This window comes from Mesoplodon bidens (assembly GCF_964165515.1).
Source record: "Mesoplodon bidens genome assembly, chromosome: 7".
NCBI lineage: Eukaryota > Metazoa > Chordata > Mammalia > Artiodactyla > Ziphiidae > Mesoplodon > Mesoplodon bidens.
Window position 1 is genome coordinate 91,673,415 of NC_138164.1, and position 13,827 is coordinate 91,687,241.

The following is a 13,827-nucleotide window of genomic DNA, read 5'->3' on the forward strand; positions in this document are numbered from 1 at the left end:
ATACTGTATTTTTGATTATCTGTCTAACGGTGATTTGGGAGAGTAGTGGAAGGATGGTGAGAGTTGGCAATAATATGCACATTGAATTGAATATAGGCTTTTTAAAGGTATGTTTTTATTTTTTCCAGTGGAAACATTTGAAATTATATTGAAAGTTGATAATGTTAAAATGTTACTGAATATTATCTAAAAGTTTTGAATAAGAGTAATGCTACTTTATGGTTACTGCTTTAAAAGGCTCTTTGTGGGTAACATTAGCATTGATTCTTACCATTCTACTCTGTACCTCTTCATTAGTACTGTCTCACTAACACTTTGCAAAACAAAGTGAAGGCCATTGTGACAGTTGACTTACAATGACTATCAATTAATCGAAAATGCTCACTTGAAAGCTAAAATCCTGCCTATACTTCCCCATTTATTTTCATGATTGCTGAAAAGTTTATATAGGATTTGGCTATAGAAGATTGACTTTAAAGAGCAAGTAAAGGTATTTAGACATCTCTGAAGAAATTTGATTTTGTATGACAGTATTTTTTGATCAATTTTGCAGTTCATTCTGAATCTAGACTTGCTCAACCTAATCAAGTTTCTGTACAACCAGAAGCTACACAGGTAAGAGTGTTATAAATATTTTTGCAGGTTTTTGTTTTTAATCACTTCTTGGGTCTCTTTCTTAGTTAGCTTATGAAAACCAGGTAGGAATTTGATAAGTGTCCAAGTCTGGCATGGGTAGCTAGCTATCAGCCTTTATTTCCATCTTTACATTTATTTTTCTTTTGATGAACTAAAAAAGTTTTTTTGTTAATCCTTGTGTTTTATACTTATAATGAAGGAAGAAGGTTTTTAATTTTGAACTGAGAATTTGAGAAGACATTTTAGATTTCATAATTTTAAAACTTAGTGTAGATGTTATCTACATTTGTGGGGAGCTTCATAACTGGACTAGGGTTTATTTAACTTTGAGCTTTAATAATATATTTTTGCAGTTGTTAGGTTTTATAGTCTCTTTATCATATCTATTTCTTAGCCCTGTATGTATTAAAGGTGGTTTATAACAGAATGAAGCTTTGATTTCTTTACTTCTTTGTAGGTTCCTTTGGTTTCATCCACAAGTGAGGGATATACAGCATCTCAACCCTTGTACCAGCCTTCTCATGCTACCGAGCAACGACCACAAAAGGAACCAATTGACCAGATTCAGGCAAGTTCTGTTACCAGGGCATGTAAACTTGATGAGGCAATTATACATGAATTGGGTGGAGGTAAATAACTGTTAATATAGTGTCTCTTTGTTTTGGACCCAGTGCACGCACTGTAGTATTTTTGTTTCATAAAATAGTTGAGCTTGTTAACATATGTATGGGTAGTAGACTTGGCTTAGTTTACCACTAAAGTGCGATTATTCACTTTGTGTTTAGGCAACAATCTCTCTAAATACAGACCAGACTACAGCAGCATCATCCCTTCCTGCTGCTTCTCAGCCTCAGGTGTTCCAGGCTGGTACAAGCAAACCTTTACATAGCAGTGGAATCAATGTAAATGCAGCTCCATTCCAATCCATGCAAACGGTAAGCAAATTAATTCAGCTAACATTAAGTGCCTGGTGTGTACTATCTTCATGCTAGAGCCTCAACAGAAAGTCTTTATTTAACTTTGTGCTTGAGTCTGCATCTACCCTAACTGTAGGGTATATTTAATTGAACACAAACTCTCATTTTTTTCTGTTCCCAGAGATAAATTTGAGTCTTAGGAGTTATGTGCCCATGTCTTCTTGTTTTGTAGTTTCACCGTTTTGATTTGATTAACAAAATTTTACACATGGAAAAAAGTAGACTAGTATAACATCTATTATATATATATAGATCATTACCTAGATTTAGCAACTGTTTACACTTTGCCATATTGGCTTAATCTTTTATTTTACTGAAGTATATCTCAAAGTAAAGTAATGGACATTATGATACTTCACCCTGGTTCTTCAGGAAGCATCTCTAAATTGCAGAATTTCTAGAAAATAATGCTAATGAAGATACTGTGATTGACGGGATACAGGCAAAACAGTGCTCACAGGAAAATTCAGAGTTAAATGCTTAAGATATAATTTTTGATTAAAATATCAATAAAAATAAAATAATTAAATTAAAGTTCTTAGATTTAATTTCTGTAAGTGATATTTTATCAGGGGCTTGCATCTTTTAAAAAGATGTCTCATTTATAATAGCATTTCCAAGGCTTCTGATTATATGCCTTTTTAGATTTTTAATCCCCATTTATACTCTGCTTTAAGTGCTGTATGGTATATGTGTATTTTCGACATTGAAGTGCATGAACTGAGGGGTGTGTGTGTGTGTGTGTGTGTGTGTATGAGAGAGAGAGAGAGATGTCTGAGACTTCTGTAATGGTCTTTGTTATGTTTCAGGTAAAACCAGAATTGAGATCTGCCATGGCCATGTTAAAAGTAGGGAAATGATTAGCATGAAGGGAAGAACTAATCATTTACTTTATTTACTTATAGGTGTTCAATATGAATGCCCCAGTTCCTCCTGTTAATGAACCAGAAACTTTAAAACAGCAAAGTCAGTACCAGACCAGTTATAACCAGAGCTTTTCCAGTCAGCCTCACCAAGTAGAACAAACAGAGCTTCAGCAAGAACAGCTTCAAACAGGTAGGCAAACCAGTGTCACCTCCTTGACTACTTGCTTTGCAGTGCAGTTATTGACAGTGTTAGGAGAGTTTGGACTTCTGAGTGGCAGTGTCCAAGAGTTTTTGTTTTGGTAGTAGATCATATGAATTTTTCATTGCTGATCCTGAGTAAAATCAAGCCCATATTTGCTGTATGTGAATTATTGCAGTTTTTGGAGGCTTTATGCCCATTTTCCCTTGGTTAGTGAGTTTTCATAATATCCTATCCTATTTCATTATGTGATTTTAGCAGAATTAAACTTGTTATTCAAATTGTGATCAACTTTGCTCTTAATTGCTAATTATTTGAAGCCTGCTGGCATGATACCTGGCAGGAAGTTGGTTATACAAAATTAAGCAGTAAAGGAGTTGGTGTGGCTGCATTTGGTGGACTAGGTTGACACAAGGTCCTTGTTGGCAAGTAAGGTCATAATTTGGCCAGTTGTCATACCTATCACAGTTATAATGTGGATATAGATATTTTAGATTTCTTACATTTGTAAGACATAAATAGCTTTTTTAGGTCTTTGGTTATTTAATTCTTAAGATATTTAATTGGAATCCCACAACAAGCTAGCAAACCCTACTAAGAACCATAGGAGTTAATACTTTAACTTTACTGGACTGACTGATGTGAGTAACTGGACTGACTGATGTGAGTAACTATCTCTAATTGTCTAATTTCTTGACAGACCTGGGTCAACATTGATTTTTCTTATATATCACCGTAGTATTCAGCATCACTAATCAGGGAGGTTGAATCAACCACAGTCTGACAGAAATTTGGCAGTTACGCTATCTGTGTTTTTGAATGATAAAACTGGACTTCTTGTTCTCAGGCTCCTTTAATTATTCATTGCCATGTACAGGCGTACCTTGAGGATATTGCAGGTTCGGTTCCAGACCACTGCAATAAAGCAAATATCTCAAAGTGAGTCACGTGAAATTTTTGGTTTCCTAGTGCATATAAAAATTCTGTTCACACTATACTATAGCCTATTAAGTGCGCAATAATAGCATTATGTCTAAAAAAACAGTGTACATGACTTAATTAAAAAATACTTTATTGTCAAAAAATGCTAACCATCCTCTGAGACCTCACTGAGTCATAGTAGTAACGTCAAAGATCGCTGATTACAGATCACCATAACAAATATAATAATTAAACAGTTTGAAATATCGCAAGAAATACCAAAATGTGACCCAGAGACATGAAATGAGCAAGTGCTGTTGGAAAAATGGTACTAATAGACTTGCTCCACACAAGGTTGCCACAAACCTTCAATTTGTAAGAACAAAACAAAACAAAACAAAAAAAAACGCAGCGTCTGTGAAGAGCAATAAAGAGAAACACAATAAAACGAGGCATGCTTGTATTCATAAGTTGGTTGTGGAGTGGATATATTTGGTGCCTTTAGACATTATGCTAACATGCTAGCTGTTTTATCTTTTTTTCAGATGGTGTAATGAAATTAAAAATTACTATATATCATTTGATTTGGTTAGTTTGGCCCTTTGTGCCAGTTGATTTCAAGCTATCTTGTTCTTACATTCTACTTGACATTACTAATTGACTATGAAGCACTGGATTAGATAACCTTTTGTTACCATTTCAAAATACACATTATTTATGAAACTTAACTTCATAACATTTACAGATACTTTCAGTAAAAAATCAAATCGGCCCGTCTGCTTTGCTCAAACACCTCCACCCTACCACTCTGATCTAGGCAGCCGTCAGCTCTTATCTGGAATACTGCAGTTGTCTCCCTTGACTCTTATTTTAGTCCAGTCTGTTCTCCACACAGTAGCCAGAGTGATTATTTTAAAATGTAAATCAGATGTCTGTCTCCTGTTCAGAACCTCCCAGTGACTGTCAATTACATTTAGAAAAGAAATCCAAAGTCTTTACCTTGGTTTACAAGATCCATGATCTGGCCTCTGCCTTGATTCTGTTGTATATCCTATTTTCTTCCTTATGTGCCCATACCAGCCACAAACACAAATTCTTTCCTTTCTCATGGCCTTTACACTTCCTTTCCTTTCTTCCACTGATGTTTGCATGGCTTGCTTCTTGACTTTTAGGTCTATGCTCAGATATCACCTCACAGAGACCTTCCTTCATTGTCTTGTCCAAATGTAATGTGCTCACTTGGTCACTCATTTATCCTACTTGGTGTTTTTCTTCATCACTTATTACCTGATACAGTATAGATGTTTTTACTTGTATGTATATTTTGTTTACTTATTTCCCATTATTAAAACTTCCTTATGGGCAAAGATTATGTGTTGGCAGCTAACTCATCCCTTGTGTCTAGGACCAGGCCTGGCAGGTTGAGGGCATTCTGATATTTGTTGAACAAGGCAGTGTATCCCATCATTCCAGAAACTTTGTTTTAATCTGAATTAGTATCTAGTCAGGAACAACATAAAAAAAGCATCTGGCAAGGATCTTTGGCTATTTTTTATGGACTAGTGTTTATGCTTTACATGCACTCAAATAGGAATTCTGGTATTTTTAAATAAAGATCACCCCTTAATTGTTCTACTTTGAGTATCTTGCAGTGAGATTTGACCAAAAAGTGTAATAGAATTCTTATTGATAAAAAGTGAGTCGAAAATTCAGTTCTTCTACTTTTTACTTGTATATGAATGAATCTTTTTATTTAAAAAAAATTTTATTATGTTTTGGCCATGGCGCATGGCATGTGGGATCTTAGTTCCCCCACCAGGGATTGAATCCATGCCCACTGCAGTGAAAGTGTGGAGTCCTAACCACTGGACCACCAGGGAATTCCCTGAATGAATCTTTTTAGATAGAAGATGTTACTGGTACTTGTGATATTTGCTTATAAATTTAAATTTTGGGAATGTAGCAAAAGGTAATTTATGTAGAAAGAGCACACTGTGAATAGTATATCTGGTCCACTACATAGTTCAAAAAGGAGCCATGACCCCTTCTGTTCCTAGGCATTCTCTAGCTTTTTCATTGCAAAATATCATTCGAAGAACTAATAAATGTGGGTTTCTTGAGGTTATAAAATAGCTCAGCTAAATATTTTCAAGACTCACATCACCTTTTCTCTCTGCCCAAACACGGGAGATTTGGGCTGACTAAAGGCTGCTGACTGTTTTTGTTCCTGGGGTGTGGGCCTTCCTTTGGTCTATACCTTCCTCACCTCCCAAAGGTACTGTTAGCACTGTTTTTTCTCCCCTGTAAATTATGAACATTGGGGTAATACCTGAAATGTACCTTGGTATTTCATTTTTGAAGGTTTCTAGATTTTAGACCTCTCCCCATTGTGGAAGGAGGAGGGGGTATAAGATAGTGTGGACCTTCTAGAACCTTCCCTTCACTCCAGGGGGTTGAGTGCCAGTGTGAGTACCATTTAACTGTCCTCTAAATTGGCTGTGCTTTAAAAGTACTTGAAATGTACTCAAGTATTAGGGTGGGGTGTAAGTTGAAGGCCTCTCTCTGCTAATTTATCTTTGTAATTGAGTATTCTAGCATACAGCTGCTTAGCTATGGGAGAGTATGTTTTTGTATGTTTTAATAAGTCTCAAGGAAAATTTAAAAGAATAAGAAAACTACCAGTAGGAACTTTATAATGAAATAATTAAATGGTACAAAAGTGTTTCAGTACGTAAGATCTTTTGACTGTTGCGGGTCTCTTGTGCTATAAGCAGATGCCTCTCAGAAGATGTTTAATAATATAGCCTTTCGGGCTTCCCTCGTGGCGCAGTGGTTGAGAGTCCGCCTGCCGATGCAGGGGACACGGGTTCGTGCCCCGGTCTGGGGAGATCCCACATGCCGCGGAGCGGCTGGGCCCGTGAGCCATGGCCGCTGAGCTTGCGCGTCCGGAGCCTGTGCTCCGCAACGGGAGAGGCCACACAGTGAGAGGCCCGCATACCGCAAAAAAAAAAAAAAATAATAATAATAATAATAACAATAATAATAATATAGCCTTTCAAGTCATTTGGAAGGATAGAATTGTGTGCTCTCACTCAATGTGTGCTTTCAAAGGTTTGGAATTTGTTGGAGAATTTTATTCCCTTTAGCTTAATACAGGAGAAAGACAGGGACTTCACTGATGTGTAGTTTTCCCTATTGTTAATATGAAAATTTAAAGACAGAATTAAACTTTGAGGAAACTGTGTAAGACATTTCTTAAACCAGAAAGCATGTAGGAAATCAGACAAATTGTAATGAGCTGTGTGTGTGTGTATATCTGTGTGTGTGTGTGTATACATATGTATGTATGTATTTTTTTCTTTTATAGTGGTTGGCACTTACCATGGTTCCCAGGACCAGACCCATCAAGTGACTGGTAACCACCAGCAGCCTCCCCAGCAGAACACTGGATTTCCACGTAGCAGTCAGCCCTATTACAACAGTCGTGGTGTGTCTCGTGGAGGCTCCCGTGGTGCTAGAGGCTTGATGAATGGATACAGGGGACCTGCTAATGGATTCAGAGGTAAAAACAAAACCAAAAAAAACCCAGAAAGCAAGTTCATGTTCTTTTCTGACTTGCACAATATATAGAAATATGTCGTATGATTTTTAGGAGAAATATGTATCTCTCTGCATTAGCTTCTTACGTACAACATAAACATTTTTAGTATGTGTTGATACCGTCATTTAAATTGGCAAAATTGGGACTGAGTTTTTTTGTATGTATAAAACCCATGTCTACCACTGTCCTGTAGGGGGTATTGCTTGCTTTCTATAAATTTTCAAACCTTATGGAGATTTTTTGTTATTTTTTTGTGCGTATGTGCATGGATGGGTGAAAATTTTATCATCTAAGGCAGTTAATGTATAAACAGATTGGATCAGGATAAGAGATTAGTTTGAATAACTAGCATAGTTTACAATTTTTCAGTTTTTCCCTTGGTCAGTAATGAGAAAGTAAAAATTCCCTTTGAAGATAAGAAAGTTGTTTTTTTTTCTTGTCCTAAATTTTAGGAGGATATGATGGTTACCGCCCTTCATTCTCTAACACTCCAAACAGTGGATATACACAGTCTCAGTTCAGTGCTCCCCGGGACTACTCTGGCTATCAGCGGGTAGGTAAAATTGTTATAAAATATAAACCTGACTTAAGTACCCCAATGAAAGGGACTAATGTAGTTGCTTGATGCACTTGAGCAACTAAGTAATTTGGGGCTAATTTTGTACCTTGTACAAGGTACTTCCTTATGGAGAATGATGACTTTTGCTTTTCTTAGCACTCAATATAGGTATTCATTTAATAGAGGCTGGTAAAAACAGTGATTTTTAAGAGCTGAGAAATACAAGTACGATTAAATAATAACTTGTAGTAATGCTATATTTAAATGTCTGAAAGAATAAGAAAGAATTCTGTATTCTACAAGTGTTAGACTGTAAGAATAGAGATAGATGGGTAAGCATTAAAAAATTGCCTTTTCTTCAGTACTAACTAGCTTGTCTTTTAGGATGGATATCAGCAGAATTTCAAGCGAGGCTCTGGGCAGAGTGGACCACGGGGAGCCCCACGAGGTAATATTTTGTGGTGGTGATCCTAGCTCCTAAGTGGAGCTTCTGTTCTGGCCTTGGAAGAGCTGTTCATAGTCTGCATGTAGGTTACATGTTAGGAATACATTTATCATTTCCAGACTTGTTGCTAGGGATTAAATGAAATGCTCTGTTTCTAAAACTTATCTTGAACCCAAATTTAATTTTTTGAATGACTTTCCCTGTTACTATATAAACTGTCTTGAAAACTAGAACATTTCTCCTCCTCAGAAAAAGTGTTTTTCCAACTGCAAATTATTTTTCAGGTCCTAAAACCTGCTAAATGTTTTTAGGAAGTACTTACCAAAACATTTTTGTAAGACATTTTTGGAATGAGATTAAACATTTATATAAATTTATTATTCCTCTTTCACTTTTCAAACATGCATATTATATTTTAGGGCCAGAAACCCTTTAATGGCCGGATAAGCCATAGTTACATTTAGAGAACCATTTAGAAGTAATAGAACTAATTGAAATTTCAATGCCTTTTGGACCATTATTAGTGATATAAATGTCAAATTATTTCTGACTTTGAAACAAAACCTCCAAATTCCTAACTAACTTACAGAACTATACTTAAAAATTATAGGTTTTAAGAGTTTTTGGCTTTTGTCTATTACCATAGGAAAACTACTTACTATTTGGGCAGGAAGTCAATCTATGTAACAATTAGAGGTATCGTTTCATATGGTCTGAAGTTCTAAATGGTTCTCTGATTGGAGGGAAGTAAAATTGAATAGATTTCCTCTAGATATTGGCCATAACATGTATAAATTGTATGTTAAGGAGGAATTACAAAGTACTTTGATTTCAATGCTAGTAGCAACTGGCCAGCAAAAAGGGTGCATTTTTTTAAAAAATTATGGATCACTTGAGAATTACTGACTTGAAGTATCAAAGGATATTTGCATGTGAATGTGGGTTATGTTCTTCTTTCTCACCTTGTAGCATATTCTATGAAAGTTGAGTTGACTGGTAGCTAAAAATCTGTTTTAACAGCATGTAAAAAGTTACTTTATCTGTTACAAGTCATTATACAATTTTGAATGTTATGTAGTTTCTTTTTAACAGTTTAGGTAATAAGGTCTGTTTTTCATTCTGGTGCTTTTATTAATTTTGATAGTATGATGTTACTCACTTCCTGAAATGTAAGCTAGAGTGTACACTAGAATGTAAGCTCCATGAGAGCAGGTACCTTGTCTGTCTTCACTGCTGTATCTATTTCCAACGCCTGATGACAGTGCCTGGCACATAGTAGGCACTCAATAAATACTTGTTGAATGAATGAATGAATGAGTACTGGTGGAATACTCCATTAGCTCTACTCTTCTTTTAGCTAGAGAACATGAGCAAATTTGCGCATGACAACTTCCAGGACAGGTGAAACTTGAACACTGAAGAATTGACCTCTTAAACCTAATAATGTGGTGACAAGCTGCCCACATGCTTCTTGACTTCAGATGAAAATCTGCTTGAAGGCAAAATAAATAATATTTGAAAGAAAAACCAAATGCCATTTTTGTCTTCTAGGTCGTGGAGGGCCCCCAAGACCCAACAGAGGGATGCCGCAAATGAACACTCAGCAAGTGAATTAATCTGATTCACAGGATTATGTTTAATCGCCAAAAACACACTGGCCAGTGTACCATAATATGTTACCAGAAGAGTTATTATCTATTTGTTCTCCCTTTCAGGAAACTTATTGTAAAGGGACTGTTTTCATCCCATAAAGACAGGACTACAATTGTCAGCTTTATATTACCTGGATATGGAAGGAAACTATTTTTACTCTGCATGTTCTGTCCTAAACGTCATCTTGAGTCTTGCACATGATACTCAGATTCCTCACCCTTGCTTAGGAGTAAAACATCATATACTTTAACGGGGTGGTATCTCCATAGTTATTTTAAGTGGCTTGGAAAAAGCAAGATGGACTTGACTTTGGATAAAATCTACAAATCAGCCCTATTATTCAGTGGTAATTGACAAAACTATTTCCCTTGAAAGGAAGATGGAAGGAGTGGAGTGTGGTTTGGCATAACGACTGCATTTCACAGCATTTCCAGTTAAATTGGAGCACTGAACATTTAGATGCATACCAAATGATGCATGGGTCCTTAATCGCATATAAGGCTGGCTACCAGCCTTAGGGTTTGACACAGCACTGTTCATTCTCTGGCCAGACGACTGTGGTTAAAAACACATGTAAATTGCTTTTTAACAGCTGATACTGTATAAGACAAAGCCAAAATGCAAAATTAGGCTTTGATTGGCACTTTTTGAAAAATACGCAACATTAAGGGATATAATCTGGATGGCCGCTTCTGTACTTACTGTGAAATATTTAGATACCTTTTTGAACACTTAACAGTTTCTTTGACAATGACTTTTGTAAGGATTGGTACTATATATCATTCCTTATGATGTACATTGTCTGTCACTAATCCTTGGATCTTGCTGTATTGTCACCTAAATTGGTACAGGTACTGATGAAAAATCTCTAATGGATAATCGTAACAACCTTGGTCACATGTTTTTCCTGCAGCCTGAAAGTTTTTAAAAGAAAAAGAGATGAAATGCCTGCTGCTACCACCCTTTTAAATTGCTATCTTTTGAAAAGCACCAGTATGTGTTTTAGATTGATTTCCCTATTTTAGGGAAATGACAGTCAGTAGTTTCAGTTCTGATGGTATAAGCAAACAAATAAAACATGTTTATAAAAGTTGTATCTTGAAACACTGGTGTTCAACAGCTAGCAGCTTATGTGGTTCACCCCATGCAGTTAGTGTTCCAAATTTTATGGTTATCTCCAGCAGCTATTTCTGTAGTACTTGCACTTATCTTTTGTCTAACCCTAATTGAATTATCCATTTCTCATGGAGGTATTTATATTCAAAGTGGTGATTCCTTCCCATAGATGTATAGGGAGAGTCCCAAGTTTGATGAAGAGGACAGTTTAGTAATTTATGTACTATGTTGAAATTTGTACTAGCAGTTGGAGCACTCGTTCTGTGTGCCTATGAACTTAATGCTGCTTGTTGTATCCCACTTGGACTTCATGGAGAATTAATCCCACCTATTAAGCAAAGGCTACTAAGTTAATGGTATTTTCTGTGCAGAAATTGAATTTAGTCTTCAGCCTTTAGCTACGGAATTTTTCCAGTAGGTGCTCAGCTACTTTAAAAAAAGAAAAACGAAAAACCCCACAAAACCATTCTCAAATGTTCATCGTCAGACAACTGGAGTTGTTGCTGGTTTTGTAACCTACTAAACCGGTTAGGCTATTGAACATTGCACATTCAGAAGTTCTGTAGGGTGGTGGGGCAGCGGGGGGGAATCTTCAATGTTTATTTTAAAATAAACAGTTCTTTTCTCATGTGTGGTTGTGGTACATCATATTGGAAGGGTTATCTGGTTACTTCTGCAAACAAGGGTTTCTTCTGCTATAGCACCTCCCCTGTGTGCTTTACGTGGCGTCTGCCTGGGATGTACCACAGCCATACGTGTGCTGTAGTTTAGGGGGATAATGATAACGTATTTGTGATTCACTGGGTCATCCCTATAGATGATGTATGCTTACAATCCTTCTATATATAAAACTAAGTTTGCTATCTGTGTAGACAGTAATTTCATGAGATTTAAAATCGAAGTAAGCAAGTTATTTATACAGTGATCTCTGAATCAGTTCAGAGATGGGATGGAGGAGAAATGCTTTTTAGGTTTCAGACTTCTATGCATTAGTGCAGATGCTGTGAATATGTAAAGGTGTTAGTAGTTTGATTATTTCTATGTATGTTTTTAAAAGAATTGTTTGTTCCTTTTGAGATACTATGCTTTTTTTTGGCATTCTACCATTGTAGTCTAAATCTAAAGCTTTTATGCCTCAATTTTATGCCTCAATTCAGACTATATTTTTTAAAGCAGTGCCTCATTATGGGGCAGAGAACTTTTTAAAAAGTCCCATTAAGATCTGAGTCTTGGTCCTAGGTGTTCTGTATAATATGTGAATACTTGTCCTGCCTGCAGAAGGCCTTGTTTGGTCAAATGCATATTCTAGCAGAGTTGAAAGAAAATGATTGTCACACGTGGCACTGTAGCTTCTTGGTATAGCAAGACTCCATATATAAAGTACTTTCAAGTAAATGCACAGTATCAGTCATCTCATGTGGACAATGAGACTTCTATTTTGAAGCTTTAAGGTAGAGTGTCATTGATTACCTTGGTTAAGGCATTTTTTTTTCAGATCCTAATATCCCTATAGAATATGAAAGTTTTTCTGATCATCGTATCTTGATATTAAAATGAAATCCGTTAAATATTTTCAATCAGTTAGCTTCTGCAGTTCTTTTGTCTCCTATGTATATGACTCTGTTATGTGGGAGACTTCACTTAAGAGACATGAGAATGTGTGTTTATTCTCAGAAGGCTAATGAACTGAGATGCTCTGTCGACAAGCAGTTCATAAAATGTAGAAGGTAGTTGAGTAGTCGGCCTCCTAAGTGTCTTAGGAAATTTGTATTGTTCATTATATTTTCAGTAATATATCTTATTAGGGGAAATGGGATACAGGTGAGCACAGAGTTAAAACCCTTCAGTTCATCTTTAAGCTTCTGAATCCCCATCCCACTTGAGTTCTTATTAAGAACTCTGAAGTTTTATTGACTAAGTTATATCAAAAGAATCAGTATTGCCCTTGAGCTTATCCCTTCTAAAGAGTTAATAGGGAGGGAGACCCCTCAGGAATAGTAAAGTAATTTGTTAAGCCTCATCTCTATACCCTTTCCCATTTTGAATTCCACAAAACTACTGGTAAAGACTAGTGAATGTTTTAAATTACATTAGATTAAATTATATTAAAACCTGATACCTTATTGTCCTTGAGTGAAGTTTGCTTTAGTAGCTTATACCATCAAGCAAAGCTCTAAGTGAAGAAGTTCTACTTGTGAGAGGAGAGGAAAAAATTTAAATCTCTGGTAGCCTTGCCTTAGTTACTTGTTAGACTACTACATTCTTCTCAATTGGGATTTCAGTACCTTACTTTAACAGCTGTTCTGAAGCCTAATCCAGTGCCATGCAGAAGACTGGCTCCTTAAGTTTGTAAGTAGTGAAAGACAACCTGATTTAGTAAAGACAATTTTTAGTGTTGTGTTCTTAACTTGTAATACTGGTTTTCTTTAAGTACTGTGTGTTTATTAGGGAGCCACTGTATTAAGTCGGTAAACTAACGCTTCATTCAGCAAATATGGGTACTCTTTGCCAGGCCAGCATTCCAAGCACTAAGCATTCAGTGGTGACAGAATCACTGTGGTTCCTGCTTTCATTGAACAGTCTGATCAAAGATACTGACATGATGACACTGAAGTATAGCAAAAGCCATGATGGAGCAACATGGTTGATGATAGATATGAAGGCCATGATAGGATATGACCCAGTTAAAATGATCAGGAAAGACTTTTTTGAGAGGAGTAATTAAGACTTGAAGGATGAGGAGTAAACTAGTAAAGAAGGGGAGAGAACTGCATGTCCCAAGTCCAGTCTCCAGTAGACTGAGAAAGGCTCTCTGGCTCAAGTGAAAAGAGTACAGATTTAGTAGAGCTAGAAA

General features: G+C 36.2%; 1 protein-coding gene across 1 annotated transcript in view; it reads left to right on the forward strand.

Annotated features, from left to right (window-relative positions):
• The window catches only part of CAPRIN1 (cell cycle associated protein 1), a 35,507-nt gene extending 24,546 nt beyond the window's left edge, over nt 1-10,961 (forward strand). The window contains exons 12-19 of the mRNA XM_081240890.1: nt 554-615; nt 1,094-1,204; nt 1,422-1,571; nt 2,519-2,669; nt 6,967-7,161; nt 7,653-7,753; nt 8,144-8,207; nt 9,756-10,961. Of these exons, the coding sequence (XP_081097016.1) occupies nt 554-615; nt 1,094-1,204; nt 1,422-1,571; nt 2,519-2,669; nt 6,967-7,161; nt 7,653-7,753; nt 8,144-8,207; nt 9,756-9,820 (899 nt within the window). The 3' untranslated portion in view covers nt 9,821-10,961. The remainder of the gene's footprint in view (nt 1-553; nt 616-1,093; nt 1,205-1,421; nt 1,572-2,518; nt 2,670-6,966; nt 7,162-7,652; nt 7,754-8,143; nt 8,208-9,755) is intronic.
• Nucleotides 10,962-13,827: the final 2,866 nt, after the last annotated feature.